Source organism: Hypanus sabinus, chromosome 1 (genome assembly GCF_030144855.1).
Source record: "Hypanus sabinus isolate sHypSab1 chromosome 1, sHypSab1.hap1, whole genome shotgun sequence".
In the NCBI taxonomy this organism is placed as follows: Eukaryota; Metazoa; Chordata; class Chondrichthyes; order Myliobatiformes; family Dasyatidae; genus Hypanus; species Hypanus sabinus.
In genome coordinates this window covers 15,030,159-15,057,801 of record NC_082706.1, presented here as the reverse complement: position 1 = coordinate 15,057,801, position 27,643 = coordinate 15,030,159, and the positions used below count along the sequence as shown (strand labels likewise).

The window sequence follows — 27,643 nt, the reverse complement described above, 5'->3', positions numbered from 1 at the left end:
GAATTAAATGAATAATGCACAACACTGCTGCATCAATAGAAAGTATTTCTTAAAGGTGTAAATTAAGGCTAAACAACATAAGAATTCAATACATCTTTGAAGTATCCTTTCCTGTATAAATGGAGAAATGTTTCAGATAGTGCCATTGTCCTGACGTCAAGCACAGAAATGCAGCTCAATACTTTCAGACTCCAAGAGGCAGGCAAGGACCTGGTACTGATGGTAAGGCACAAACATAAAACTGTCTGATTTGCATACAGTCAAATCCTCTCTTTCAAGGTTCTGCAGGCTCCTCTTTAGTTTTCCTCTTTTTCCTCCTTGTCAATGTAAAGTTCCTTAGTGGATTCTGTTTTTTGTAAGCCTGTGAAGAAAAACATTCAGTTTAATAAATCCACCAATACATCTTCTCTCCGTGCACTCTATAGTAGTTTCACATTTCAAAGTAAATTCATTACCAAAGTACATATATGCCACCATATACAATCCTGAGATTCCGTTACTTTGAACTTTGAAGCTACTATAGAGGGCACAGGTATACTCAATAAATCCATAATTAACTATTAACTATAATAGTATCAATGAAAAATCACAGCAACCAGCGTGCCTAACACAAGAAACTGTGCAAATAGAAAAAGAAAGGAATAATAATAATAAATAGGCAATAAATACCAAGAACATGTGACGAAGAGTCCATGAAAGGGAGACCATAGATTGTGGGAACATTTAAATGATGAGGCAAGTATAGTTGGGTGAAGTAATTAGGTTTGTGAACCAAAGTGGAGCTTAAACTCTTAACATCACACTTAACTGTAGCCTGCACTGTTCATCAGCAATTGCTTCTAAATGATGTGGATGGCGATGCCAAAAATTATTACCCACTCCATTTTCCTTAAGAATTCAAATTTCAAAGTAAATTTGTTATCAAAGTACGTATTTGTTACCATATTTTATCATGAGATTCATTTTCTCACAGGCATTCACAGTAAAAACAGAGAAAAACAGTAAGATCAATGAATAACTACACATAAAGACCGACAATTACTGTACAAAAGACAAACTGCAAAAATAAAAAACTAAAGTAAACAAATAATACTGAGAATATGAGTGGGAGAGTCCATGAAAATGAGCCCATGGGCTGTGGAATCAGTTAAGTGTTGAGGTGAATGAAGTTATCAACACAGGTTCAGGAGCCTGATGGTTGTACGGCAATAATTATTCTCGAACCTGGTGGTGTAGGACCGAAGGCTCCTGTACCTCCTACCGGACGGCAGCATGATCTAGATGATGGAGGTATTTGATGATAAATGCTGCTTTTTTGTGGCAGCGCTCCCTGTAGATGTGCCCAGTGGTGGGAAGGATATTGCTTGTGATGGACTGGGCTGCGTCCACCAGTAGTGAACCACTTTTTTGAACAGTCGCATGCTTTCTGTTTAAGGTATTCCCGGAAAGTCATTGAAGGAGAGTTAATGGATTCAGCTCTTGAAACAAATGATAAGTTTCCAACTCTGAGCAATGGGAGTTGTTTTGGAGTGAAACAAGTGGCCATGTCCCCATACATCTGCTGCCTTGTCCCAAGTACCTGGAGATTTAGAAGATGCTGTTTCAGGTAGCCCTGCAGAGTTGCTGTAGTATATTTTGAAACTGCTACCTACTGCAGACAGATGCACATCAGTGTTGGGTGTGAATATTGTCAATTAATGTTGAAGGAATTCAGCAGGTCAGGCAGCATCTACGAAGAGGAATAGATAGTCGACATTTTGGGCTGAGACCCTTCATCAGGACTGTGATATATATAAGGAGGAGGGTTGGACATGAGGCTAGCAACCCATCCCATAAAAACCCAGAGCGACAGAAACACCAACAGACCTCAATCCTGGGGGAGGAAGGATCTTCAGCTGGAAGACTTATGAAGTCGTGTGGTAAAAGTAGAAACCACAGGGCCAAGCAACTTTCTATCAGTCCAGGAGTGAGGACTCTGGCTCTCTATTCCTCTCCATTGATGCCGTCAGCAGCCTATGTCCCAGTAGGAGTGATGGGCTTAAGGAAGCAAGTATAATCACTCGAGTTGAGTATGCTGTTCTCCTAAGGATTGTCTATTGGTGGGTCCTCAGGTGGCTGTGGAGGCTGATATGGGATCCATATATTCTGATGCAGCATAGGCAAGAGTAATTGGTGGTTGTGGTTAATGGTTGAGTATTTTGGTTTTTCAGTCCTGCATTTTGCATCTGCTCCTTATTCTCTGCGGCACAGCAGCAAAAGAGTTAATGTAGATGTTCTCTAATAATATTTATGAATGTCAAATAAGGTTCAAAGGGCCATACTTCCCCCTTGACCATACCACCATGGGTGACCCTATCAGGAGCTAAGTTCCAGAAGGCATTGCCCTCAGGAACTCACAATCCTCCCCCATCGCAAGGTGATGTTCCTCAGAGAAGCCATGCATTTGTAACATTCTCCAGACAGAAATACGATCCGTGGACAATACTCCGGCATAAGTTCAAACCAAGTTAACTATACCCATTCCCAGCTGAACTACATTCATACCCAGCACACTTCTACATCAAATGGATTATAGTTAGAAAAAAGAATGAGGGGATTATCAAAGGCTGTTGCTGCAGTGGCAAGTAATAGGAGAGGTCTTTACCGAGCAAGTACAATCCTTATCGATAAGATTTGTTAACTATTCATTTGGGGGGGGGGGGGGCTGATTTGAGGGTAAACAACAGAACAAGTTTCTGAGTAATATATCACCATACATGTCTCAAACAGTTGACTGGATCTTCTCACCTTTATTTCTTTCTGCTGGTTATTTTTTGAGAATTTGCTTCTCCATCTCTTCCTCTTACTGATGAAAGGATTAGCGATTCCTCGGAGTGTTTTTGGAACTAGCGGTATGAAAATACAATCATCAATGAAAAGACAATCAATTTCAACATTATAACAAGGTACCAGCAGCTAGAAAGAGTAACCAAATAATGATAGATATTATGACAGCCATTACATTCTTCACAAGACAGAAAATCCAGCCTTAATTTTCCGGCGATTGAAAAATGCAATCAAAGCCACTTCAAAGCATTAATGAGGGAGTTCTACATCGTTGCTGCCTTTCAGATAAGGCATAACACATCAACTGTCCTCTCAGGTGGACATAAAAGATTAATGTTATCAATCTGTTAGGATATTATGCCAGAAGAATGTGGTTAGGAGGGATAATAAATCAGCCATCAATGACTCTATGAGATGATGGACAGGAAAGGAATGGAGGGTTATGGGCTGAGTACAGGTAGGTGGGACTAGGTGAGAGTAAGGGTTCAGCACGGACTAGAAGGGCCGAGATGGCCTGTTTCCGTTCTGTAATTGTCACATGGTTACGAATGGCCTAACTCTGCTCCTGTGTCTTATGGTCTAACTACAGAGGAATTTTGTGTCCAAGCCAACCTTATTCCTTGAATCGTGAAACACACAAGTTAGGAGTAGACACCCCAGTCCCTCAAATCTACCTGTAAGGCGTTCTTTATGTTCTCCCTGCACCCGTATGATTCCTCCTGGTGCTCTGGTTTCCTCACAATGTCCAAAGATGTTGCCAGTTGGTAAGTTAATTGATCATTGTAAATTAAGATAGGATTAAAATTAGGGGACTGCTGGGCAGCATGGCTTAAAAACCAGAAGGGCCTAGTCGGTGCTGTGCCTCAATTTAAAAAATCTCCTCTACTGTTTAGTAGCATGGCTGACTTAACTCCACATTCCCCTCCACCCAAGATAGAAATTCATCCCCTTATCATCTGTCAATTTCTGCTTTAAATGTACCCTACTTCCATAATCATTTGAAGAAATTCAACTGGAAAACAAGGTGTAACCTAATTAGCTACATTGTCAGCTGCCCTGAGCACAATGGGTTGAACGATCTCCTGTGTCCTAAATCTCCATGACTCTTTCATAGCTGTAATTTGGACAATCATGTTCATGCTGGTCAAATCAGTGTTATCCAGCCTAATCTGACCCGCTAGCAGCAGGCTCATAGTACTGCTAGTATTGTAAAATATATAGAGGGTCACTACCTCTGCTATACCTTTAGGCAGTAATCCCATTTTTCTTTCCTCACCATTTTCTTTGATAATCTCCCTCTAACTTTTTCACAAATTATTTCACCCTCTTGTGCAATGCCTTCCAAATCAAATAGTTAATTCTCCATTTTTATTCCCATTACTTGCCTTGAACCACTTATTTCAGAGTAGGCATGCCTCCTTTGTTGTACCGACACAGTGACTGCATGTAATTACAGAATACCACATGAATTCTCTAAATTAACACACACAAAATGCTGGTGGAATTCAGCAGATCAGGCTGCATCTAAGGACAGGAATAAACTGTCAACATTTTGGACCACTAGTTCATCAGGACGCTAATTCCCTAAATAAATGGAATTAGGTGTGGTGCATATAGTGTGCAGCATAGCTAAAATACTCAGGGAAACAAAGGCAGTATACATTCAGTGACCTCTTTATTAGGTACCTCCTGTACCTAACAAAGTAGCCATTCAGTGCATGTTCATGGTCTTCTGATGCTGTAGCCCATCCACTTCAAAATTCGACATGTTGTGTATTCAGAGATGCTCTTCTGCACATAAGTGTTGTAATGAGTGGTTATTTGAGGTACTGTCACCTTCCTGTCAGCTTAAACCATTCCGGCCATTCTCCTCTGACTTCTCCCATTAACAAGGCATTTTCATCCATACAACTGCCACTCACTGGATGTTTATTGATCTTTGCACCATTCTGTTAACTCTAGAGACTTGTGCGTGAAAATCTCAGGAGATCAGTAGTTTCTGAGATACTCAAACCACACCAATCTGGCACCAACAATCATTCCATGGTCAAAGTCACTTAGATCACATTTCTTCCCAATTCTGACATTTAGTCTGAACAACAAATGAACCTCTCGACCATGTCTGTTTGCTTTTATGCACTGAGTTATTGCCACATGATTGGCTGATTAGATATACAAGGTGTACAGGTGTACCTAATAAAGTGACAACGGAATACATGTTCAAAATAAAAAGAGCTGAAATGTTAATTTTGCGTCTCCTTCCACACATACTAACAAATCTGCTGAGTATTTTCAGTTCTTTCCTCTGAATTCCAACATGTAGATTTTCTAAAAATTTTCAATTACAATTACAGACTCAACATTATATCCTTCAAATAAAATATTCAGCCTGTTTTCCTGATAGCTTTAAGTTGATCTTTCTTTCAAAGCAATTGGGTTCCTTTAAAGAGCTGTGTTAGGAGACTCACTCAGGTAATCTGGTACGTTCTTCAAATGTGGCTTTACAATTGCTGGGTGGAGAGGTCTATCATGTCGCAACAGCTGGAAGTCTCTAGGATTATCTTCAAAGTAGGTCTATAAAAGAATATAGGGTCACTGAAAAGGTATGACTAAGTCATAGTTTAACTTAAAATATTGTACTTTCCTCTGTACTCTATATTGCCCATGGTCATCTCATAAAATCTGATGCCACTTCACTAATGCAAGAGGATGGGGGTCCTTAACTACTGGTTCACTATAGATTGAGTCTGATAGCTACTATTTCACTATCATTCTAACAGAACATGGGGATCCCATAATTACTGGTTCACTAACACTAACAGAGGATGGGGTCCCATAATTACTGGTTCACTAACACTAACAGAGGATGGGGTCCCATAATTACTGGTTCACTAACACTAACAGAGGATGGGGTCCCATAATTACTGGTTCACTAACAGAGGATGGGATCTCATAATTACTGGTTCACTAACACTAACAGAGGATTGGAGTCCCATAACAACTGGTTCACTAACACTCCTATAGAGTATGGGGGTGGGGGGGTCCCATAACTATTGGTACACTAACACTCAAAAAGAGAATGGAGAATCTCCTCTGCCTCACCTTCAATTTCTCAGAGTTGAGTAGCTCCTGTTTGATTTCTTTGAGCCGAGCTTCCTTAATTGACTGTTTTGTAACTGAACGCATGGCATCCTGAAAAAAGATAGAAATATTTAAATGTGAAAACTTGCACCTTTGGTCTTTTGCCATTTCAGGGCAGACAAAGCATTTTCAGGTACGTAAACCTGTGAGATGTGACCTTGTAGTGCAGCCAGTAAGTACAGTTTACCCTCAACAATTAGCATCGTCTGAATATCTGTGGAACTTGTTCCCGCGTTTGGCTGCGGACACAAAGTCATTGGGTATACTTAATTATTAAAGGAGTCAAATGTTATAAAGAGGCAGGAGTACGGTCATGAAGTATTGATGACAGTTTTTGTGCTTAGGATTCTGGAGTGGGACTTAAGCCTTATGATTTACAGAGAAAAGTGTTGGCCACAACTTTCAGCCAAACTTCAGGACACCTGTCAATGGAATTGAACAAATTGAATGGAAATGGTGTTCCACCAACACTACAAAGATCTCTGAAGATGCTTTCTGATCATTGATCATCAGGAACACATCCATTTCTCAGAGCCTCAGTACTTTAGTGAACGCGGTACTTTAGGACAGCTTTGTCTTCATAATTTTAAAATATATTTGCATTGAACATGAAAATATTACACAAAGACCACCCAAGAAAAACAGGTGCAACAGAAACAGGCAGGTTACACTCTGATCATCATACCTTACACCGGTAGCGGAAACCCTCAATCTCCTCGATGCGAAACCGGTAGGGTTTCAAAGCACAGTCCATGTTCTCTGTTGATATAAAAGCATCAGTATTAAATCTATTACTGAACGTTGCATTCTGCTTCTGAGATCTTCTTCCTCAAGAGGACCATAGATGTTTAGGGTAATGGGCAGTAACAGAGACCACTGTTAAAATACTTGAGTTGCAATTTTCTACATCAGGATGTCTTGGGTTTTTGTTGCCATCTAAGTACAGATTTAAGCCACTGATAAAATAGCAAGAAAATCAAGCCATCAATTAACTTCCAGGTATATCCATTGTACAGCACAGATAAGTACTTGGGAAACAAAGTTTATTCAGTTTAATAGTAGGACCTCCCTTAGATCAGAGATGAGGAGGAATTCCTTTAATCAAAGGGTGGTGAAAATGTGGAATTCAATGCCAGATGTCTGTGGAGGCCAAGCCATTGGGTGAATTTCAAGTTGATACATTCTTGATTAGTAAGGGCGCCAGAAGTTACAGGGAGGTGAATGGTTTAAATCAGTCACAATGGAATGGCAGAGCAGACTCGATGGGCTGAGTGGCCTAGTTCTACTCCTACATCCTACAGCTTTATTTCTTACTTCATATTTACTTTCAAAACCACGTTTTAGTGTTGGGAACAACCAACTGGAATGTGTGCTCAGCTACCATTTAGCATAAATTGGAGAAAAGGGGAAAGCACTTTCAGTTAAGAAATTGGGTACAAATTCTAAACAAGAGAAAATTTGTAGATGCTGGAAATTCGAGCAACTCACACAAAGTGCTGGAGGAACTCAGCAAGCCACGAAGCATCAAGGAAAAGAGTACAGACAACATTTCAGATAGAAACCCTTCGGCAGGATGCCAAAACATCAACTGGACTCTTTTCCTAACAATGCCTGGCCTGCTGAGTTCCTCCAGTGTTTTGTGTGTGCTGCAAGGGTATGAATTATAGTTATTTACTTTAATGCATGAATTGACTCACAATGGAAATGTAAACGGGGTTTCAAGCTAAGATGCTAGGAGTTGTTTGATTGCTGTCAGTGCATCTTTCAAGGGAGACAGGTTTCTAATCAAACCTTCCACCCTAATGTCAGAGAATTAAACCTCTGATTTGCCCCAACTACGGGAAAGACTGAACAGGTTAGGACATTTTTCCCTGAAGCACAGGGGTGTACAAAATAATGAGGGGTACAGGTAAGGTAAATACAAGCAGGTGTTTTCAGCTAAGGTCACGTGAGACTAGAACTAGACAGAGATCAGAGGTTAAGCATGCAAGGTGAAATACTTAAGGGGAACTTCTTCACTCAGAAAGTGGGGCATGTGGAACCAGCTGCCAGAACAAGTGAGGGATGAGGGTTCCATTGCAACATTTAAGTGTACAAGTACAAGGATGGGAAGGGGTATGGAAAGCTGTGATCCAGGTGTGGTTGATGGTACTAGGCAGAATAATAGTTCAGCCTAGATAAGGCTGAACTTTCTGTACCGCAGTGTTCTATGACTCTCGACCCAACAGCCAGGTCTAACCTCCAGTTAGTGCTTCTTCCACTTGTTGTAACAGCGGCAATTCCTTGTGCGACACAAAGGTCAGTGCTGTACCCTGGTTATCCACGCGAGCTGTTCTGTGGGAATAAGTGGAATTCAAATCCATCATCAACCTCAGCACGCATTAAAAAAAACTTCTTTAATGTTCAGAAGCATTGGGCAGTTCATTTCAGTGACTGACAAATTGTTTTACTCAAAGGCTAGCAGACAGTCACAGGTCATTGAGGTATACTGTGTGGAAAACAGGCCCTTTGGTCCATATCTCCATATGAAACAAATTGGCCAACCAAGCTAGTCCCATTTGCCTGCTTTTGGCCAAAATATCTCTAATCCTTTCCCACGCATATTCCTGTCCAAATATCTTTTAAATGCCGTAATTATACCCTACTCGTTCCTTTTACACATTAGCCTGTGTGAACAAGTTGCCCCAGATTCCCTTTAAATCTTTCCCCTCTCACTTTGAACCCATGCCCTCTAGATTTGGACTCCCCATCCATAGAGAAAAGACTATTCACCATATCTGTTGCCCCTCACGCTTTTCTAAACTCTACGCTTGTTAGGACATATTCTGGAATTAAGGTATATAACAAATATGAAACTCAACAGCAGCCACTCTTCAGATTTGAACGTGGATTGCAAGTTGAATTTAAAATGCAGCTCAGAATAATGGGTTTCCTGGAACTGCAGGTTGGGGTCACTCACAAATAAAGGAACACTCCACTTGGACCTGATGCCCATGTTTGCATAAATGCAGCCCAGAGCCAGTGGGGATTAACATTCATTTTGGGTGTCTGGGGTGTGGGTGCAAAGGAGGTGTTCAAAAACTATATGTAATTCAAAGGAAGCATTGTAGATACATTATAACTACAGAATTATCCTGCCGTTACCTTTGATCTTTAGCATTTAAAAAATGTCATGTAATGTTGGGCTGAGCAGGTCTCTTCTTCCAAGTGTATTGAACTAGGATGTGTGCTGCTTATTTTTGCTATAAAAACACTTATATATTCACTAGCTCTCCGGTGACTTTGTTCCCACCCCAAAAAAGGCCACCCTCAGCCTCAATGCTCCAAGAAAAAATGTCCCAGCCTATCCAGTTTCTCCTTATAAACCAAATCGTCTAGTTGCAGTAACAATCTCATACTTTCTGCACGTTTTCCAGCTCAGTGACAGCCAGTCAAACAAGAAGTACATACAACACACACAAAGTGCTGGAGGAACTCAGCAGGTAAGGCAACATCTATGGAAATCAATAAAGTCGAAGTTTCGGGCCGAGACTCTTCATCAGGACCAGAAAGGGAGAGGGAAGATGCCAGAATAAAAAGATGGAGGGAAGGGAAGGAGGATGGCTAGAAGGTGATAGGTGAAGCCAGGTGAGTATGAAAGGTAAAGAGCTGGACAGCAAGGGATCTGATAGGAGAGGAGAGGACCATTGGATAAAGAAAAGCAGGAAGGGACCCGAGGGAGGTGATAGGCAGGTGAGAAGAGGTAAGTGGACAGAGTGGGGAATAGAAGAGGAGGAGAGGGGAAGGGAGGGGAGAGGATTTTTTTTAATGGAAGGATAATTCGATCTTCATGCCCCCTCCACCCTGATGGTGGCCTCATCATGGCACAAGAGGTAGCCATGGACTGACATATCATAAGAGGAATCAGAATTAAAATGTTTGGCCACCAGGAAGTTCCATTTTTGGCAGATGGAGCGGAGGTGCTTGATGAAGCAGTCACCCAATTTATGACAGGTCTCACCAATGTACACAGTTCTCCAAATGTGGCCTTAACAAAATGAACACGAGGAAATCTGCAGATGCTGGAAATTCAAGCAACACGCACAAAATGCTGGTGGAACACAGCAGGCCAGGCCCAAAACGTCGACAGTGTTTCTCCTTATAGATGCTGCCTGGCCTGCTGAGTTCCACCAGCATTTTGTGTGTGTTAACTTAACAAAATGACATTGCCACTCTTATACTCAATGTGTTGACTGATGAAGGCTAGTATACCAAATGTCTTCCTCATTAACCTGTCCACCATCAGGAAACTATATACTTGTCAGTCTGTGCTACAACATTTCCCAGGACCCCTCCCCTGATATGCCTTACCAAATATCAACACTTTGCATTTACCTGAATTAAACTCCATCTGCTATTCCCTGGCCCACTAACCTAGTTGATTTAAGTTCCCTATGTAATTTTAGATAACTACAGGCCACAGTTGGGAAGAAAATGAGAAGGATTTAGGCCTTTCAACATTCAAAAGGTTTCAATGAGATCTCCCTTCATCATTCTAAATTCCAGTGCCTACAGACCCAGAGCTATCAAACGTTCCTCGTATGATAACCCTTTCATTCCCAGAGGTTCACAAGGATGATTCCAGGAATGAAAGGGTTATCATACGAGGAACATTTGATAGCACTGAGTCTGTACACATTGGAATTTAGAAGGATGAGGGGATATCTCATTTTAAGCTTTCAAATGCTGAAAGGCCTAGACAGTTGATGTGGAAAGGATGTTTCCCCATGGTGAGGGAGTCTAGGACAAGAGGGCACAGCCTCAGGATAGAGCAGCATCATTTAAAACAGAGATGTAGAGAAATTTCTTTAGCCAGAGGGTAGTGAATTTGTGGAATTTATTACCACAGGCAGCTGTAGAGGCCAGGTCGTTAGGTGTTTTTAAGGTACAGCTTGACAGGCTCGTGATTGGACACGGCAGCAAAAGTTACGGGGAGAAGGCTGGAAAGTGGGGCTGTGGAAGGGGAAAAAGGATCAGACATGATTAAATGGTGGAGCAGACTAGATGGACCAAATGCCCTAATTGTATCCTATGTCTTATAGTCTAGATGCAATGTACATTATGATTTACCTTCCAACACGATGGATATACGACTCTACTGTGAGTGGGACATCAAAATTGATTACATTTGACAGATTCTGAAAGTCTATCCCTCGGGAGACCCCATATTCATTATCCTTCCCTCTGAAATAGTAAGAAAAATATCTGTTAATTATGAACACGAAAAAATGTTTTAACCAAAAAAATATATTAAATCAATCACCACCTCAAGTCAGACCAAGTGTGCCTTGATACTTGATGGTTGTGGATCATACAATCCAATCCCAATATCCTACTGTTTTTAAGTTCTATATAGAACATCTTGGCATTGTTGTCGGTTAGAGACACACACTGGCCACTTTCTCAGGTACAGAAATGGAACCCGGTGTGTTCTTCTACTGCTGTAGTTCATCCACTTCAAGGTTCAACATGTTCTGCGTTCAGATAGGCTCTTCTGCACACCACTGTTGTGGCACGTGGTTATTTGAGTTACTGTCTCCTCAGACCTCTCTCATTAACAAGGCATTTTCACCAACAGAACTGCCGCTCACTGGGTATTTTTTGTTTTACTAACCATTCCCTATAAACTCTAGAGACTGCTGTGTGTGAAAATCCCAGGAGATCAGCAGTTTCTGAGATACTCAATCTATCCCATCTGGCACCAAAAATTATTCCATGGTCAAAGTCACAGTTCTTCTCATTCGGATGTTTGGTCAGAACAACAAATGAACCTCTTGACCATGCCTGCATGCTTTTATGCATTGAGTTGCTGCCAAATGATTGGTTGATTAGATATTTACATTAACATACAGGTCTACCTAATAAAGTGGTCACTCAGTGTAGAAACAGATAATATACAGAAAACATCATTAATCAAAAGCCCATGCACTTGCTGCACTTATCTGAAGGATTATGTGTTCAATCACATGCAACCCCAGGTGCACAATAACTTTGAGGCTCGAAGGAGAAAAAAATCTAGTGACCAACATATTGATTTGGGCCAACAAGAAAATAAAGAAATCTACGGTTTATAAAAACAATTCCAATGACAATGCTGATAAAACAAAAGGGACGCAAGGCAATTACTATTCCTGTTGTACCCACTCTGAATGGAAAAAAAAGGTAATTAACTATTCCAACTTTTAGCCCTTCAGATTAGCAGAGATCAAATGTTCATTCCGGACTTTTTAAATGCATCAAGGTTTTCTGCCTCCCCACTCCTTCGTGTTACCATGACCCTTTGGGCAAAAAAGTTTCTCTAACAACATATGGAGGTTAAAAAAAAAAGTTGATTGATCTTTGTTGTTATAATTATCAGGGTCTGTGCTTAGAATTACACACACTCAAAATACACAACATAGGAGAACCCCAGAAGATCAGCAGGCTTGGCCTTGAAGAAAAGTCATACATCCATCGGAATAATAATTCATTATTTTAAGCAGAACGATACAAGGGTGTTCGGAATACTGCCCAAAGTAACTGGAATTGGATTCTGCGGACCAACTTTCAGATACTAATGCCCCAGCAGCTCACATGCGCCATCCAATTTGGTAAGCAGGCCTGTACACAGTACTCACATTGTGGCCTAGTTATTATTTCATATATGATTAGCTGGACCTCCCAATTATCAGTAATGTCAATGAATAAATTTAAGCATCTGGAATGCTCTATAACTTAATTACTGAAGTAACATGCCCTACTCAGAAGTCTGAGAACAAGTATCCTTAATTCTCCTGTACTTTCTATCATACCCACAGTATATGCAATTATCTGAGGACATTCACTGTCTTTATCAAATGTCATTTTTTTGTGTCTAAATTGTAAAGTTCAGAGTAATTGTTATTATCAAAGTGCATATACGTCACCATATACAACTATGAGATTTATTTTCCTGTGGGCATACTCAATAAATCTATGGAATAATAACAGGATCAATGAAAGACCGCCCAACTAGGGCATTTAACCAAAGTGCTGAAGACAACAAACTGTGCAAATACACAATGAAAGAAGTAATATTAAATAAATATCAAGGACATGAGATGAAGAGTCCTCAAAAGTGAATCTATTGCTTGTGGGAACATTTCAATGAAGGGGCAAGTGAAGTTGAGTGAAGTTATCCACTTCAGTTCAAGAGCCTGATGGGTGACGGGTCATAACTGTTCCTGATCCTAGTGGTACGAGGTCCCACATTTCCACTCACTCAATCCACGCACTACTTCCACCAGATTCAACCTTCTCAGAGTTGCATCACATCTCTAACTATTACACAAGCTTGATTTAGTTTAGAATTAGTGTAAATGAGTGCTTGATGGACACGATAAACAAACCAGGCCTACACTGTATGACTTTGACTCCACTGAAAATAATACTTACTTTGCTCCTTTGCCGTGGCTTTTCTTTTTCTTCATCCCATCTGTACTGGAAGCATTAGTCAGGTCATGCTCGTCCGTTGCAATAATATAATCGTAAAAACCCCGACTGAACTGATTGATGATGTGACACCTGATAGAACACAGTGAAAGCTAAGGCACCTCGGCAATGCAGTTATTACTTTCATCACCCTCCCATCTCACACCACAGCCTGTCACCTGTTCTCAACAGTTGTCTTGTAAATCAAAGCACTTACAGCAGCCTCTCTCAATCAGAATCAGGTTTATTATCCCTGACATATGTCACTGAATTTGTTGTTTTGCAACAGCAGTACAGAGCAGTACATAAAATACAATATATATTACTATAAGAAATATATTTAAAATAAATTAGGGCAAAAAGAGAGCAAAAATAGTGAGGTAGTGTTCATAGGAGGGTTGTGCAATGAAGATACATCTCTACATAAGGCGGTGTAAGGCACTCTCCCTCTGCTAACCTGCAGGTTACCCTTGGGCAAGGTGGAGCACCTCTTTAGCCCCAGTGATCAGGGTCACGTGAAGCATAGGAGCAGGTGATGAATGGTCATATGAGTAGCTGGTGCACAAGTCCTGGTTATACGACCACTGACACCAAGTAGACAATCTCTGAAGAATATTGATAATGGCTAGGGTCACCTATCTTGTAAAGACACTGCATGTGGCAATGGCAAGCCATTTCTGTGGAAAAATTTGCCAATCATGGTCATAGACCATCATTGCCTACATCACAGGATACGGTACATAACGATGATGAGAGATCAAGGGTTTTCTGTCCATTCAGAAATCTGATGATGATCAGTGTCTCTCTTCAGTCTCCTGTACCTCCTCTATAATCTTTGAACTGATCTTGGTTCAGACTGAGGTCAGTAAAAGATAAAATATTCCAATAGAGAAGATCCAAGTCCTGAAATAAAGGTCATCCATTTTGGACTGAAACGAGAGACTTCTTCCCTCAGAAAATGGTGACTCTTTGGAATTCTCTGTAGGGCTATGGAGGTTCATTAATAGTTTTAAAAACAGATCAATATATTTCCTGGTAGTAGAAAAATCCAATGTCATGGTGATAGGTTGGAAAAATGGTGGCAATGGCTGTGAGAATACCCTGGCAGGATCGAGAAACCATATGGCCATGATTCTTTACAAGCGTCAGCCCCTGCTCTAACCACAGCACACTGGGAAGGGTCTTGGATCCTCTGATTATTGGATAAAAATCAAACGTGCTGGAGATTCCCAGCAGGTCATGCAGCACCTGGGGAGAATAAAACAGAAATATTTCTGGTCCATGATCAGTCATCAGCAGCACTTGCATTTTTATTTTGGATTTCCAGCATCTGCAGGTTTCTATTGCTTTTCATGCCTTTTTGGGAAGGGAGACTGAAGGGCCAGTCACCAAGCCCTCTGATAGAGGGAAGATAGTGGGGTCAGATGCCCCATGTTCTGGTGATAGGAGATTGTAGAGTCAGAGATTCAACTTTCGAGACTGAAACTGACAGATTCCTAGATGTTGGAGCAATCATAAGACTATAAGACGCAGGAGCAGAATTGGGCCAATCAACTCATCAAGTCTGCTCCGCCATTCCGTTATGGCTGATTTATTATCACTCTCAACCTTATTCTCCTGCCTTCTCTCTGTAACCTTTGACAATAAATGATCTGTTAACCTCTGCTTTAAATATACACGATGACTTGGCATCCACATCCATCGGTGGCAATGGATTCCACAGATTCACCACTCTCTCATTAAAGAAATTTCTCCTCTGTTCTAAAGGGATGTCCTTGTGATCTGAGGCAATCAAGGTATACAAGGTTAGGACAAGGAAGCATGTTGAGTTAAATAATCAGTTATGATCTACAGAGTGGCAGAACAACCTTAAGGGGCTGAATGGCTGCTAGTTCTACATGTTATACTCTTCCCCACATCAAACCATGACACACTGTATGCAACTCAGAAACTAATATGACTGAACAGTGCATGAACTAAGGCTTTCAAAGCTAATTTAATTTTTACTCTTCTGTGTACACAAATGACATCACTCCCCTTCCCCCATCAAAACGTAATCTGGATGCTCTAGTTGGAATCAGGAAAGCAAAGTCAGAAGGGAACAAAAAAAGAGATGTGTTGTGAAAAGAATACGTGAAGTTGTACCTGGAGTGGATTGGTAGCTCTGAGTTTAGGACACAAGAGGAGATGCTGAACTGCTCCAGGAATAACTTCAGCCGGTAACATTTGTCAATAGAGTTCACAAAGATAATAGTCTTGCCTCGGATAAGGGAAAGTTTGAGTAACGTGTAGATCAACAGGAATTTCTCCTCCTCCTCACAATTTATGCGGTACTGAGTCAGTTGGGAGCTGTCTGGAAGTTGAGACTCCTGAAGCTTCAGAACCACCTAAAGGATATAAGATGACATTACAGCAACACATCACAGCCACAGTCTACCTTTGTCACTTTACAAATGTGATGAATTTAACCAAGAGTAGACAGAGTCAAAATAGTCAAAATAAATTTACTATCGAAGTAAAAATATGCTACTATATACTACTTTGAGATTAATTTTCTTGCAAGCATTTACAGGAAAAGAAGTGTAATCTATGGAAAACTATGCATCACAAAGATTGACAACCAACTAATGTGCAAAAGATAAACTGCAAATAAAATAATACTGAGAACATAAGTTATAAAGAGTTTGTAGGTTATAGAATCAGTTCACTGAAGTTATTCACATCAATTAAGAAGCCTGATAGCCAAAACATCAATGGAGAGAATATAATTTGTTTACTTATTCATGAATAAATGACTGATTCCTATTGCACAATCTATGTCCAAGAGGAATCATTTACAGGTAGTCCCCGAGTTACGAGCGTCCAACTTACGGACAACTCATACTTACAAACTGAGGAGGGAGAACGCCATCCGCCATTTTAAGTCATTGCCTTTGACACTGTGTTGAGTGTTCAACTTTGTATTTGGCTTAAATTTTTCTTAGTAAGATTCACCCTGACCCTGCCCACCCCTCCCCCCCATTCCAGTCGGCTGGTGGCGCAGTGAGATCAGCGCTGGGCAGGAGAACGGAGTTTCCCAAGTTCAATCCAGTGATAGACCGTTCCCGTGCCGGGTTGATGTCAATCCAGTGACTCTCGTACCATCCGTGCTTGGTTGATGTCGAGCTCGCAACTCGACCTCGTAAAAAAAAAAATTGCCACCTCCAGTTTAAATTTCCACGCGGAATATCATTGATGATCAAATACCCAAACCCAGCACAGCCCCCACTTGTCCCCTTTAGCCTGTCTCCTTGCGGTGGTCCTTAGGACCCAGCGGACCTCGGGAGCCGGCAAAGCTCGGAAGCCGCCACCCGCAGCGTTTCTTTTCCATTGACGGGAAGCCATCACGATTGAAAATAAAGTGGAAATAATAAAGCGTTTGGAAAAAGGTGAAACGCCATCGCTCATTGGAAAAGTGTTAGGCTACAGTCAGTCAACGATCGGAACAATTTTAAAGGATAATGGATAAAGTGGGAATAATGGAGCATGTGAAAGGCGCTGCCCCAATGAAAGCTACAACTATTACTAGGCAACGCAGTGGTTTAATTATTGGAATACATATGTTTCTTAAGTGTTTTATATGCACAGAAAGGTAAAATATATACTACATACTAAGACAAACGTTTGACTAACTGACGCTAAATAATACCGGATGTACTTGTTCTGACTTTGGTACAAATCCAACCTAAAGACAGACTCAGGAACGGAACTCGTACATAACCTGGGGACTGCTTGTATATTTGTAAGCATTGTTTAAATTCTCAGGACACCTCACAAAGACTTTCTAACATTTAAAACTCCAAAAATAGGTAGAGATGGCTGCTAAATGGTTCAACATCAAACTGCCTTAAGGCCAAGTGAAACTGTCCTAACTAACACCCAGCCCTTCCCCTTCATAAGAGACCAATGGGATCTCTACCATTCATCCAAAAAAGCAGACAGCATACACCAGATCTGAGTGTGGAAGTGAACATCACGTATCTGAAATTCTGGGTCATCCATATTACCACCACTGAAACAAGGCCAACAAGATGGTCAAATAGTTTACAGAATTCTTACCGGGTTATGAAGCACCAGCTCCTTCAGTGCCTGAACGTCTTTATTAAATGTGGCCGACATCAAGAACGCCTGATAAATCTTCGGAAGATGTCTACAAGAAGTGAGAATAAACCAGACAGGTATAAATTCCACAGTCCACACTGCCTGAGGGTTAAATGTCACATCTTCTCTAACACTAACGACTTGCTGAAAACGTATCGAAGGTCCATGTTGTAGGAGAAAGACTAAAGAGGGCTGATAACTAGTAAATAGGGATGAGGATTGTGCTAATATGGTTAGCGGGGAAACAAAGACAAGCCTAGAAGTAGAGCCATGGAATGCAGCAGTGACAATATGCGAGTTTCTGGCACATCATTAATTTTGTTAGTGTTCAAAATAAATTTATTACATCACCATATACAACCCTGAGATACATTTTCTTGTGCGCATACTCCAAAAATCCATAACAGAATAATAACCATTAATAGAATCGATGAAAGACGGCACCAACTGGATGTTCAACTAGTGTGCAAGACAACAAACTGTGCAACTACAAATAGAAAGAAATAATAAGTAATTTAGCAATGAATATTGAGAATATGAGATGGAACTGAGTCCATAGGTCGTGCACCCATTGTTGAGGTAGAAATCTGGATACACTGTTAAACCCGAGGATAATAATTTTATTCTGTAATCAGGACCTAGTTTGTTACTTAATTAAGTCTTCCTATAGTCATCACTCTGTTATCAAAATGCAGTCTTATTGGTAAGCTCATCAACTGAGAATGTAAAAGCTGTACCAAATTCATGTTCAGCTAAATCAGCTTTGACTGGTCTTCTGGTGTGCACACCAGTTTTTTATTAATAAATCACTTGTTATTTTGAACACCAAGTCTATGAGATCTTTCAGTTTGCTCTTTCAATCCAGTACCCAGCCAAACACAGCTCATGCACTAATCCTCTCATTCCCAGGATCATTCTCGAACATAAACCTGCAGGTTTATGCAGGTTTAGCATAGTAAACCTGCTATGGACCAACTCCAATTCCAGCACATCCTTTCTTAGATTATGGGACTCGAATGCCCCGAGACCTTATAAAGCCTCAGCAATGCATCTTTGCTTTTATATTCTAGCCCTCTTGAAATGAATGCTAACATTGTGTTTGCCTTCCTTACTACCAACTCCAACTGCAAGTTAACCTTCAGGGAATCCTACATGAGGACACCCAAGTCCTTTGCACCTCCAATTTCTGAATTTTCTCCCCTTTTAGAAAATTATCTGCACCTTTATACCTTCCAAAAAAGTGCATCACCGTGCATTCCCTACACTGTATTCAACCTGCAATGTCTTTGCCCATTCTCCTATTCTGCACGTCCTTCTGCAGGCCCTCTGTTTCCTCAACATTACCTGCCTCTCCATCTATTTTTGTATCATCCACAAACATGGGCACAAAACCATCCATTCCATCATCCAGATCATTAACCTTTATCATGAAAGGAGCAGATCCGACACCAACCCCTGCAGAAACACACTAGTCACCAGCAGCCAAACTGAAAAGGTCCTTCTGCCAGTCAGCCAATCTTCAATCCATGCTGCCACCTTTCCTGAGCTACTATCTTACTTAACAGCCTCGTGCACGGCACCTTGTCAAAGATCTTCTGAAAATCCAAATAAACAACATTCACTGACACTCCTTTGTCGATCTTGCCTATTATTTCCTCAATGAATTCCAACAGATTTGTCAGGAAAGGTATTCCTTTCAGAAAACTATGCTGACAAGGAGCACAAAAATTCGGACTTCTACCTCAGGAGGGTGGAACTGATGAGGACATGGCCTTAGGGCAGTGTTCAGTCAGTCAGTTGGTCATAAAGAATTTGATGACACAGTCCTGAAGTGCACCAGTAGATGGAGCCAGACATCCTCGCAAACATTTATTCTATAGTCATTATTAAAATGAAAGCTTACTTGGTCATTATCACATTACTATTTTGAGAGATGTTTACAAACACCATTGCTCTATTCCCAACACAGGCGACTGCACTCAAAACAAAATGCACAACAATTGTGAAGTACTTCGAGACATCCTGAAAAGCACATTAAAGGCATTATATTCAAGATTCAAGTTTATTTATAGAGTAATTATCATTCAACTATACATGAAAACCTATGAATACAGCCAAATGCAACAATGTTCCTCCAGGGCCAAAGTACAAAACGCAGTACCAACAGTCACACACAGGAAAAACCTCATATAGCGCATATGATAGCAAGCACATATAAGATAACAATAAAATACAGCCACACAAAAAAAATGGCCCGAGACCCGAGTCCATTGATGTTGCAGAAGTCGGCAGTTAAACACAAATCAACTTGTTTTCTGCTGAGCAAACACTAGGGGGCAGCATCTGACTCCAGCTTGGGTGCTGTGCCACACCACCTCCAGTGAGGTGTGACTCCGATCCTCTCCCCCCGGGCGGTTGTAAACTGTCAACACCGCCGCTTGAGGCCTAGTCCTCACTACAACTGAGGCCACGCAGCTCCCTGCCAATCGCCAATAAACCAGTGAGGTAGACTTGCTGAATTCCACACTAATAACGTCCAACAGGGTCTTGGGATCACAAGGAAAGCGAAAGATGATCATTGCCGTCAGACTGCACATCTCCTTCGTGCATTGACTCCTCTAAAGTTTCTCTGATGCAGGCAGCAGCACGATCCGGACCAAGTCCAACTCCTTTAGTTTCTCTGCCAACGAGCACCTCGCTGATGGGACTGCTGTACTTTTAATGTCCAGCAGGGTCTTGTAATCGTAAAAAATCATGCTTAAAAAGGACAGTAACACCTTTGGCCGACCCCGTAGAAGCTGCTGCATTTGAGCACACTGCCATCTTATTGGAAAATCTTATATGTGCACATCACAGTGACCGTGAAATGCGTCCTTTGTGTCACAACGCCAACACACCTGAGGGTGTGCGGCACGTCACCACACACTCTGGCGTCAACACAGCATGCCAACAATGCTCGGCCAAACCACACACACCAGAACAAAGCAGAACACAAGCTCCGAAATGTCAAGACCAGCCCATTCCTCCCTCCCACCCATGCAGATACACAGTCCTCTAAACCCAAGACGGTCCATCTTCTTCAGCCTCCAGCAGATTCTTACTTTAAAAAGTAAACAGCATAATGCGGCTGCCATTTCATAAGTGATGAGATGTGGGTGGTGGCAGGGAGTTCAGGTGTCTCACAGCCTTGGGGAAGAAGCCGTTTCCCATCCTAGCAGTCCTTGTTCTAATGCCATGGTGCCTCCTGCCTGTTTGTAGCGGGTCAAAGAGATTGCTGTAAGGATGGAAGGGATCTTTGACAATACTTAGGTCCCTGCATATGGAGTGATCCCCTCAGGATTCCTTGCAATCCTTTGTAGGGTCTTTTGGTCAGAAGTCCTCCATCTCCTGTACCAGACAATGATGCAACTGGACAGGGCACTCTCAACGGTGCTCCTGTAAAAATTGACTGGAATAGTGGGGGGGGGTGATCCCTTGCCTCAATCTCCACAGGCAGTGGAGACACTGCTTGTGCTTTCTTGACTAAAAAGATGTTGTTGAGGCATCCATTATGTGCACTCCCAGGAAGTTGGTGCTCCTAAACTCTCTTTGTAGAGAGTTACGTGCAGTGAGGAGTGGTCAGCCTGCACCCTCCTAAAGTCTAGGATCACCTCCGTAGGCTTGTCTATGTTGAGACACTTGTTGTGCTCGCACCATTCCACAAGTAGCTCTACCACCACTCTGTCCACTGTCTCATTATTGTTGTTGATGAGGCCAACCACTGTTGTGTCGTCAGTGAACTTGATGATTTGACCCGATATATAAGACAGTTGTCATTTATAACTTGTGGACTGCTCCGAAATTATTATGCTAATCGTTCTATCTGTATCAGACTTTTAACCAGAAGATCTTGTGTTACCTTGGTACGTTCTTTCCAAATAGTCCATGTATAGAGCCAGTCATACAGCACAACTGGTCTGGGCTGATCAAGAACCCACTTACACTAATCCTATATAAATCCCATTCTAAATCAGCTGAATGTTGTAAATTTGCTACTGAATATTCCAGGTGGAGACCATCTGTGGGTGAAACTTTCCCCTACCAGACTCCACATCGCCTGCCCACAATGTTCAGCAGAGCAACACATACAGCAATACGAACAGAATTAAATAAGTCAGTAACAGTAAAATAAGTCTACCCCCACCCTCTCACTCTCACAGACAGTGCTCCAACCCCAGGACAGGCTGCCTCCTGGTCTCCAGTCTTTGGCCCTGGGCTCTCAAGACTCACAGACTCAACATTTGGGTCTCCATCTCCATTCATACCGACTTTCTGGCTTTCAACCCCCAGACTTGCTGAACTCTGGACTTCGACTTTCGCCTTTGCCCTCCAGACTTCGCTGATCTCTGGGTCTCGGCCCCAGATTGTGAACTTCGGGCGTTGACCGACATGACCTCCAGGGTGGCTGACTTTGGGCCTTGACTTACAGATTCACACGCAGAATGTATGGTGGCACGTGCAGGCTGTCCCCAGCACATCCTCGGGTGTTTGTTGTTAATGCAAATGATACACTTCACTTTGTGCTTCGATGTACACGTGGGAAGTAAATCTTAATCCAGGACAGCTTCTATTCTCATAAGATAAACTCTTGCTCTTGCAAACTACCTCGCCAAGGCCCCTTGTAGTTTACTTATTCACTTGAAATTTATTTCTTTACCTACAGCTGCTCCATAGCTACAACTACAATATATTCTGTATTCCCTTTTCATCTTTATTCCTTCAATATACTTATGTGCAGCATGATCTTACCGATTTGTGGTGAGGTGGAGATGTGTCTCTACCAAAGGAGGTGTAAGGCATTCCTTCCCTCTGGTCACCCTTGGCCAAGTATAGCATCTGCTTGCCCCCCCTCCCCCAAGATCAAGGTCACGTGAAGCCATGGGAGCACATAATGGATGGTCGTATGAGCAGTGGGTGCCTATCACCAGGACTTGAAGAGTCGTGATCATCAGGCAGACGATCACTGAAGAGTAAAGCGCGAGTCCTGATGAAGGGTCTCGGGGTGAAACATCAACTGTTTACTCTTTTCCACAGATGCTGCCTGGCCTGCTGAGTTCTTCCAGCATTTTGTGCGCGTTGCTTCAATCTCTGAAGGGTATGGGTGGGGTCACGCATCTTTGTAAAGGCACTTTGCAGAAGAAGGCAATTACACTTCTGTAGAAAAATTTGCCAAGAACAATCATGGTCATGGATGGACGATGATCATCTACATCACACTTCCACAACCTGGATCAACACATTGATGTCGTGTGGAGGCTTGCGTGCATCAAGGATTTCATCAGGCGATAGCAACTCAGGGCCACCCATGTTGGATCAGCTGTGGACCAGATGCCCGATGAAGACTGATCCAACCCTGACTCCCAAAAGGACAGACTTGTGTCTGCCCCTCTGGGCCACACTTCCTCATTTGACAAAAACCAATTGGATGTGTGCTGGGAAAAACACTTGCCATTCAAAACAACAACAATCTACATCATACGACAAGGCACATAATGAAGATGATGATCCTACTTAATGGCACAGAAACACACATTCATTATAGGTCAATAGATGTAACAATAATTCGCAGAAGATGATCTGTAAGGGCAAACTGAAAGATAAATCTATTTTCAGACAAATTATACCAACATAATAGAAATACAATCAAGAAAAAAAATCTCAAAGTTAGTTTCTTACCCCAGAAGGTTCTTCAGGTCATTTTCAAACCCAAATGAGAAGAGTAGATCTGCCTCATCGATCACAAGCATTTCCAGGGAGGTACAAAGACTCAGAGTGTGCTGTTCCACGTGCAGCAGAACACGGGAGGGAGTGCCAATGACTATATCAGGCTTCTCCATTAATATGGGCCTGAAAGAGAGAACCGGTATTGAAAAGGGCCACGCGACATGGTTCAAACAGGACGGAAAGCTCACAAACACTCATTTTTCTTCTACCTCTGTGCTGATATATCCGCCTGCCCCGAGACGTCAGCCACTCGAACGTCCCACGTGCAATAAGCTGTCAGTTGCCGGATCATTTGCTGCACTTGATGACCCAGCTCCTTCGTGGGAACCAACACAAGGGCTCGCACTGCCTGCTCGCAAGTGGACTGAGGAGAGACACAGGGTTTAAGAAACTCCAGCTCTGTCACAAACATTGCTGATACTCCAGTCAAGTACAAATGGGCTCCAGTCTGACATGTTGACCCATGACCTCCACATGCCAAAATGAGGCCTATTTCAGGACAGAAGAGTAAAATCTTATCTTCTACATTCAATACCTCATAATCTATTTTTTGATTCCTGACGGTATGAATATAGAGTTCTCCTTCCAGTAAGCCAACTACACCCCATCTATTACCCACTCTGACCTTTTAACACTTCTCGCCTGCCTATTACTTCCCCCAGGTCCCCTCCTCCTTTCCTTTCTCCAATGGTCCACTCTTCCCTCCTCTCAGATGCCTTCATCTCCAGCCCTTGACCTTTCCCACCCACTTGGCTTTACCTATCACCTTCCAGCTAGCCTTTAGACCCTCCCCCCACTTTTTAATTCTAGCATTTTCCCCCCCCCCTTCCTTCTCAGTCCTGAAGAAGGGTATCAGCCTGAAATGTCAACTGTTTATTTTTTCCACAGATCCTGCCAGCCTTGCTGAGTTCCTCCAGCATTCTGTGTGTGTTGCTTTGGATTTCCAGCATCTGCTGACCTTGTGTTTATATCCTGTCCATCCACACTGTTATTAATCAGCTTCTCTATGGCAGCAAGTGGATTCAGCAGTGCCTGACCAGCAAGCATATTACACAGAGTGAGGAATTCATACATTGTGGTCATGCACAAAATTCAGAATAATCTTAAGTAGTGTTTATTTCTGACATGTACATTAAAACATACAGTGAAATGCATCATTTGTAACAAATCAAATCAGCAAAATTTGTGTTGGGCAGCCCACAAGTGTTACAAACTTCCAGTGCCAACATGGCATGCGCACAACTCACTAGCCTAACCGTCCACCTTTCGAACATGGAGGAAACTGGAGCAGCCAGAGGTAATGAACATGATCACGTGGAGAATAAGCAGACTCCTTACAGGCAGCGACGGGAATTGAACCCTGATCTTACGGCTGGCTGATGTAAAGCACTGCGCTGCTACGCTACAGAGCCGCCAGCCAAACTTGACATTGAGGAGGATTCATGCTACTCTGCTCCCCACACGATTGCTGCGTTAATGCCCAGCAACCTCCAGAATGGGAGAATGCAAATCATAAAACAGCGCAGTGTTGTTTCACTCCCTTTTCTATCCAAAGACAACTTATTGCCTGTCTACTTGTCTGGAATTTGACCCAATGCTTCAAAGGAGCAAGTCTAGGAAGCACACATTAAATTCATCGCATTGGGCTGTATTAGGGTGAGTGGGAAAAGAGATTCCCCTTCCTTTTGCTCTAGTGACCTAGGCCAACGTGTGGCTCTATGGCATCTCTCCGTCTCTTTCGCCTTGCCTTCCATGAGCGAGAGAGAGCTGCTATGGCCGGCACGCCCATCCCAGCTCTCTCACGTTCTGTTGTCATGGTGCCGCGACATTCCCCCGTTGAGCAGCATCTGCTAAGTCAGGATTGCACCCTCACCATTCCGTTGAGGTTGTTGCTTGTGTTGCTCTGATGGCCTTGCTGAGTTGCCAACAGAATATATGGTGACACTTCTAGGCTGATCCCAGCACATCCTTAGGTGTGCTGGTTTTTAAAGGAAACAGCACACTTCTCAGTATGTTTCATTGTACATGCCACTGGTAAATCAAAATCTGAACACAGACAAATTTGGACCCTTCAACTTGAAAGACAAAGACTACTTAAAAGCAAAAGGGACAGATGTGGGGAGGGTTACCTTTTTAGTGTTGAGAAGATGTTCGATGATGGGAATGGCATAGGCTGCAGTTTTACCAGACCCAGTGCGTGCCCTAGCCAGTAGATCTTTTCCCTCCAGTGCCAGAGGAATGGCCTTTTCCTGAATAAGAGTAGGCTGCACCCAGTTCAGTTTGGCAATGGCCTAAGTTTTTGTTTTGAGGGTGGGGAAAACAGAAGGTTGCACAACATTTGATCATAAGTACAATGCTTTCAACTCTCCCCTGCGTTTCCTTGCCTCTTCTCAACATCGCTCCCTTTGCCACCAGCATCATCTCCCTTGATCTTATCACTCCTCTCCAACAACCCCATCTCTGGATATTGTGCCCATAAACGTCCCACCATTAATATATCCCTCCTCTTTCAAACAATTTCTACCTTTTGCTACCATTCTCTCAACAAGCTCCCACCTCCTCAGCCTCTTTCTCCAAACACACTCCCCACCTCTTCCCTTTGCGCCCCTCCAAAGATTCCTTACTGCCCCCCTCCACCAGCCTGACCCCAGGTCTAGCATTCACCCTGGCCTCTGCCCCTGCAGACGAATTGTGTGTCTCCCCAGCACCTACGCTGTGACAGGCAGGGCTGAGAAAAACAAAATAGGACAAAAAAAAAGCAATAAATCTCCCAAAAATCAAACCTCTCCCTTGGCCTGCGCTGTCATCCGAATGTATACTTCTTTTTTCTCCTCCTTTTCTCCCTCTTTCTTCTCCTTTCTCTTCCCTCCCTCCTCTTCTTCCCCCTTCCTTTCTCCTTAAGCCTTCCCTCCTCTCCGCCCCCCCGACCTGATCCGGTTACCTCGATCAATCTCTCATCGAGTCCCATCTCGTGGAACTCCAGCTTCTCCGCCGCCATCTTCACGATGGATGACGTCACGTGCCCCTTCACCTCTCACCTTCACTCGGCATTGCGCACTGCCCCACAGTGGTGGGAAAGTGTAACTGCAGCCTACACCTGACTGCCCTCAGCAACTCCAGGTTAAAGTAATTGTTTAAAGACCTCTCGATTTGGTTCTTTCCTCAAGAAAGCGTTTAAATTACAGCCTCGGCATCCAAAAATAAAAGTATTTATCAGTAGAGTACTTGTCTGCATGGGATGCCACAGTAGCGTAGCACTGCGATCAGAGTTCAAATCCTGCCATTGTCTGCAAGGGGTTTGTGACTATGTGGTTTTCCTCCAGATGCTCTGGTTTCCTCCCACATTCCAGAAGGTGTACAGACTGGGGTTAGAAGGTTGCAGCATGTTATATTGGTGCTGGAAGCCTGGCAACACTTGTGGGCTGCACCCAACACGCTGTCTGACTGTGTTGAGTGTTGGCATAAAAGAAGAATTTCACTGTATGTTTCATTTACATGTGATCATTAAAACTAATTTATTTAAATCTTTACATTCTATCAAAGATTATTGTGGTATCAGTCAATTTAATATTCATTAATTTATTATGTAACATACCATATGACGTGTGAACATGGTCTTTCCATAACCATGATTGTTCTTGGCAAAGTTTTCTACATAAGTGGTTTGCCATTGCCTTCTTCTAGGGAGTGCCTCTACAAGACAGGTGACCCCAGTGATTATCAGTACTCCTCAGAGATAGTCTGCCTGGCGTCAGTGGTCGCATAACCAGGACTTGTGATATGCACCAGCTGCTCATACGACCATCTCCCATAGCTTCTCATGACGCTGTCTGGAGGGTGTGGGGGGAGTGGAGGCTAAGCAGGTGCTACACCTTGCCCAAGAGTGATGTACAAGCTAGCGGATGTAAGGAGTGCCTTACACCTCCTTTGGTAGAAACATATCTCCACCCCCCCACCCCCACTCAAATTTATGGTTGGGAGCTACATAAATGCAGGCAGCATTCTTCTGTTCAAACAAAATTCGTCATAAAATATACAGCAATGATGGCCTGGCCTCAGAGTCCTCCAAGATCATCTTCTGATCTTGAGTCTGGTCTTGGGCACAGGGTGAGTTTCCTCACATTTTTTCTAGAGGGAGAGAGCTCTGTGATCCACATCTTGCGGTAGAGGACAGCTCAGTCACATCCTCACAAATGTGCATATGGAAGAATCTTCCATGCCAGTCTATACAAATCTCGTAGGAATAAGTTTAAGAAGTAAGAACATGATTAGCCATTTTGGCCAA

At 42.6% G+C, this 27,643-nt stretch overlaps 1 protein-coding gene across 1 annotated transcript; it reads right to left on the bottom strand.

Annotated features, from left to right (window-relative positions):
• Positions 1 to 32: 32 nt before the first annotated feature.
• ddx56 (DEAD (Asp-Glu-Ala-Asp) box helicase 56) lies at positions 33 to 26,383 on the bottom strand. Its single transcript, XM_059965024.1, has 14 exons — positions 26,300 to 26,383; positions 25,488 to 25,649; positions 23,568 to 23,722; positions 23,311 to 23,481; positions 17,554 to 17,644; positions 15,601 to 15,842; positions 13,420 to 13,548; positions 11,077 to 11,190; positions 8,207 to 8,301; positions 6,653 to 6,726; positions 5,929 to 6,018; positions 5,295 to 5,400; positions 2,788 to 2,885; positions 33 to 361 (listed from the first exon to the last, which is right to left on the bottom strand). Exons 1-14 carry the CDS (start codon positions 26,354 to 26,356, stop codon positions 275 to 277), a joined length of 1,671 nt encoding a protein of 556 aa, XP_059821007.1. The 5' UTR covers positions 26,357 to 26,383; the 3' UTR covers positions 33 to 274.
• Between the last annotated feature and the right edge of the window lie 1,260 nt (positions 26,384 to 27,643).

What these genes read in the sequence shown, in the direction of transcription:
- ddx56 (XM_059965024.1), bottom strand. Translation starts at nt 26,356, where the DNA reads ATGGCGGCGGAGAAGCTGGAGTTCCACGAGATGGGACTCGATGAGAGA. An exon ending in TCGATGAGAGATTGATCGAG is followed by an intron (nt 25,650 to 26,299) that starts GTAACCGGATCA and finishes ACAAAAACTTAG; the next exon opens with GCCATTGCCAAACTGAACTG. An exon ending in AGCTGGTGCTTCATAACCCG is followed by an intron (nt 15,843 to 17,553) that starts GTAAGAATTCTG and finishes TATATCCTTTAG; the next exon opens with GTGGTTCTGAAGCTTCAGGA.